The sequence below is a fragment of the Gekko japonicus genome, unplaced genomic scaffold (genome assembly GCF_001447785.1).
Source record: "Gekko japonicus isolate JY-2015 unplaced genomic scaffold, Gekko_japonicus_V1.1 scaffold5879, whole genome shotgun sequence".
NCBI classification, from domain to species: Eukaryota; Metazoa; Chordata; class Lepidosauria; order Squamata; family Gekkonidae; genus Gekko; species Gekko japonicus.
This window is the reverse complement of record NW_015159897.1, coordinates 557-4,123: the sequence shown is the minus strand read 5'-3', so window position 1 is coordinate 4,123 and position 3,567 is coordinate 557. Positions and strand designations below refer to the sequence as shown.

General features: G+C 49.0%; 1 protein-coding gene across 1 annotated transcript in view; it reads right to left on the bottom strand.

Moving 5' to 3' along the window:
- The window catches only part of ANKS3 (ankyrin repeat and sterile alpha motif domain containing 3), a gene marked incomplete at its 5' end in the record, with an annotated part of 13,121 nt that extends 11,239 nt beyond the window's left edge, over window positions 1-1,882 (bottom strand). The window contains 2 exons of the mRNA XM_015408342.1: window positions 716-874; window positions 1,747-1,882. Coding sequence (XP_015263828.1) covers window positions 716-874; window positions 1,747-1,882 — 295 coding nt within the window. The remainder of the gene's footprint in view (window positions 1-715; window positions 875-1,746) is intronic.
- Between the last annotated feature and the right edge of the window lie 1,685 nt (window positions 1,883-3,567).

The following is a 3,567-nucleotide window of genomic DNA, read 5'->3' as shown; positions in this document are numbered from 1 at the left end:
CGGGCCCCTGATGTCAGGGGGTGTGGCATATGCTAATGAGTTATGCTAACGAGTTCCCCTAGGTCTTTTTCTACGAAATGACCCCTGGAAACTGGAAACACTCATAGTGTCTTTAACATCGCCACAGTGGCTCAGAGACGCTGAATTGCAGACCACGAGGTTGGCAGTTTGGCAGTTGTTTAGTCATGCCCGCCACATGATCATGGAAACATCTTCGGACAGCGCTGCTCTTCGGCTTGGAAACGGAGAGGAGCGCCACCCCCTGGAGTCGGATTTGACTGGCTTTCGAGCAAGGGAACCCTTTTGAGGCTATGTAACACTTTCACTGAAGGTCCGGTATCCCAGAAGAAACCGATCACTGTAGCATACCCTCTTGTGGGCTTGCCGGCTGTCAAATGTTCCCATTTCACTGGGGCTTTGTCAAAGAGGCGGCCGATTCGTCAGTAGACTCCCAAGGTTAACATTCTTGAAGCCAAAGAATCACCTTCTAAAAGATTTCTTAACAGCGTTCCTTGGTCAGATACACAAAGCTTAATGATGTTCTCACCTGGGTCTGATGGGTTAGAACGTCATTCAGAGGTGAGCATTTCCAGTTTCCTTACTGGCATTTAGCAGTGAAACTGTTGCACAGCCTGAGGGCAATGCTAAAGACTGTAGGAGTGTTTCCAGTGTTATCCCGGGGCCAAGAGGGACGGGAAATGGAGCCGCAACTCACCATAATGCGACTGGCTCCTTCCTCCGATCCGGACTGCCGTTATCTTGGCCAGAGCGTGGGGCCCTTCGTGGATACTGGGGCCCTTGGACTTGCGGGCAGGCCTCTGTCTCTGCGGGGAGGAGTAGGATTCATCTGAGGAGCTCAGATCGTCGTATCTCCCTGTGGGTCCGAAAGGAAAATGGTCAGCGGACCTAGAAGCTGCGCAAACGCAAGCCGTGATCTTCAGCCCAGGTTACGGAACCCAGAGCTGCTCGGCAATCCGGCCCATTTCTCCCGTCAATCCCACCCCACCTGCCTTGACGACGTTTCAAATTGATGCGCCGGCAGCAAACCTGAACATACTAAGTAATGTATTTCCATTATGTTTTGTGCTTTCATGCCAATAAAGGTTTTGCGTGTGCGTGTGTATTAAGTAATGAGGATTTGCTATACAGGAAAGATGATGTGGAATTATGAAGATAACAACTTTCTGAAACCAGATTGCTAAGGAAGAGTCTGATAACCCGCAGAAGGGGTTAGGGGGCTAGAGACTAAAAACAAGCCTGGCTAAACCCAGAATATGTATTTATTTATTGGATGTATTAATCCGCCCAGTCCCTGCTATTGAGGGGCTCTGGGCGATGTACAGTGTCCCTAAAACACAATCAGATAAAGCCATGAACACATTAAGAACAATCAGGGCTCTTTTTGCAGAAAAAGTCCAGCAGGAACTCATTAGCATAATAGGCCACACCCAACAGCAGGAACTCATCAGCATTCCTGCCCAAAAATAGCCCTGGTATAAACATTTACTTATAACATGCTATTCTTTCAGGGGAGGTTCGCCACTTTTTTTAAAAAATGGAGAAAATATGATTTCAAGGGAGGGTGTGTGTGTGGAGGAGGAATCCCTAGAGAATAAAAGAAGAGTTCATCTTCAGTACAGTGAACAGTCTGCAGAATGAAGGAGGCAAGAGAGGGATCCCGCTGAAGCAAGGCACGGGCTCTCCTCCTTTCCCCCAACAAGCCACGGAAAAGGGTCTTAAAATCACCTGGGCCCCTGCAAAGGACCTTGGGCACCGGTGCCATGTGGAGGTCAATCAGCCCGACAATCTTGGTGTGTCCGTACTGCATGGCCAAGGTCCGCGCTGTGGCCCCCGTGCCGTCTCTCACGTCCACTCTCACGCCCTGCCGGGAAGAAACACACAAGGGAAGCTCTTGAGCGACTCTGAAAGGGAGCCGCGTGGCTGAACGGTCTGAGGACCTGAAGGAGGCGCTTGTGTATGCGCCGCACGGTCAAATCTGCCAAAGGACATGTGTCCTCGTGCCGTCTAACCGCTACACCACTCTGTCTCATAGAGGACCCAGGTTCAAATCCCACCCAGGTGACCTTGGGCCAGTAGCTCCTCAGCCAACCCTACCTCATGGGGTTGTCCCAAGGATAAAATGGAGACGGGAGAACCACAGGCGCTGCCTTGACCTCTCTGGAGGAAGTGCGCATGTGTCATGTGCTGCGAAGTCTCATCTGACTTACGGCAACCCTGTGAATTAATGATCTGCAAAACGTCCTGCCGTTAACAGCCTTGGTCGGGTCTCGCCGACTGAAGACTGGGGCTTCCTCTATAGCAGTGGTGGCAAACCTATGGCACGGGGGCCAGAGGTGGCATTTAGAGCCCTCTCTGTGGGCACGCGTGCCATCGCCCCAGCCAGGCCCAGACCATTATTAAAGTGTCGAATTCTCTGCCAAATAATTTTAAGTAAATGAAAGCATCTGGGATTGCTTTCCTTACTTTGTTTGGATCATCTTAAGTTAATGTTTGAGTTGTTTTTTCTAAAGTAAAACCTCAGTATTCAGGCTAAATTGCCGTGTTGGCACTTTGCAATAAATACGTGGGTTTTGGGTCGCAGTTTGGGCACGCGGTCTCTAAAAGGTTCGCCATTGCTGCTCTACAGAGTCAACCCACGTCCTGTTGGGTCTCCCTTTCTTCATACAGCCTTCATCTTTTCCTAGCATTACTGTCTTTTCCAGCGATTCTTGTCTTCTCAGAGGAACAGCAGGATAAAAATGGAAGAGACGCTGAATGAAAACCTTCCTTTCCCACCAGGCCTTTAATAATGGCTTTTACAACTGGCTCTTTACAAAAAGTTTTTTAAAAATATATTTGTTGGTACTTTTATTTTCCACATGTGCGTGTGTCTGTGTCTCAGCACCTGTGGATATCATGGCGACCTCTGGTGACTGCCCCCTACTGGGGGCCTGGAGGATATTCAGGGAGGTGGCTGGATAAAGCCTGCCCCCGCCTCCCACCTCTGGCATTCCAAGGAGGTCTCCCATCCAAGGACTTGCCAGAGACGATCTTACTTCACTTCCGAGATCTGATGAGATCGAGCTTTCCGGGTCAGGGCAAAGAGTTTTAAATTATGATGGCTGTTACGGAAACAATGGAACATTTCCCATTTGCATGAATTTCAGTGCTAAGGCTTTTTAGTGTGTTTGCTTCACTCTTTTGCCAGCATCCTGTAACAGATCCAGTGGGTTTATTTCGCGGTGGATCGAGGCGGCGACCTACTTTTTTTTTAAAAATAAGGTTTTTATGAGGTGATAGGTCAGAAATACAGAAGAGGTAACATGTATGAACCAGAAAGACAGTGTATAACAGTGACATTAAAGGTAAAGGTTCCCTTGCTTGAAAGCCAGTCGAGTCCGACTCTAGGGTTGCGGTGCTCATCTCCGTTCCAAAAGCAAAATCATCCTGGTTACTTAGAGACAAAGACAAGCAAACTACCTGGCGTGTGGCAGAATTTCTAGCAGCTGTTGTCAAATCACAGGACAGCTTTCGCAGTAAGGTAAAGGTAAAGGTCTCCCTTGCTCG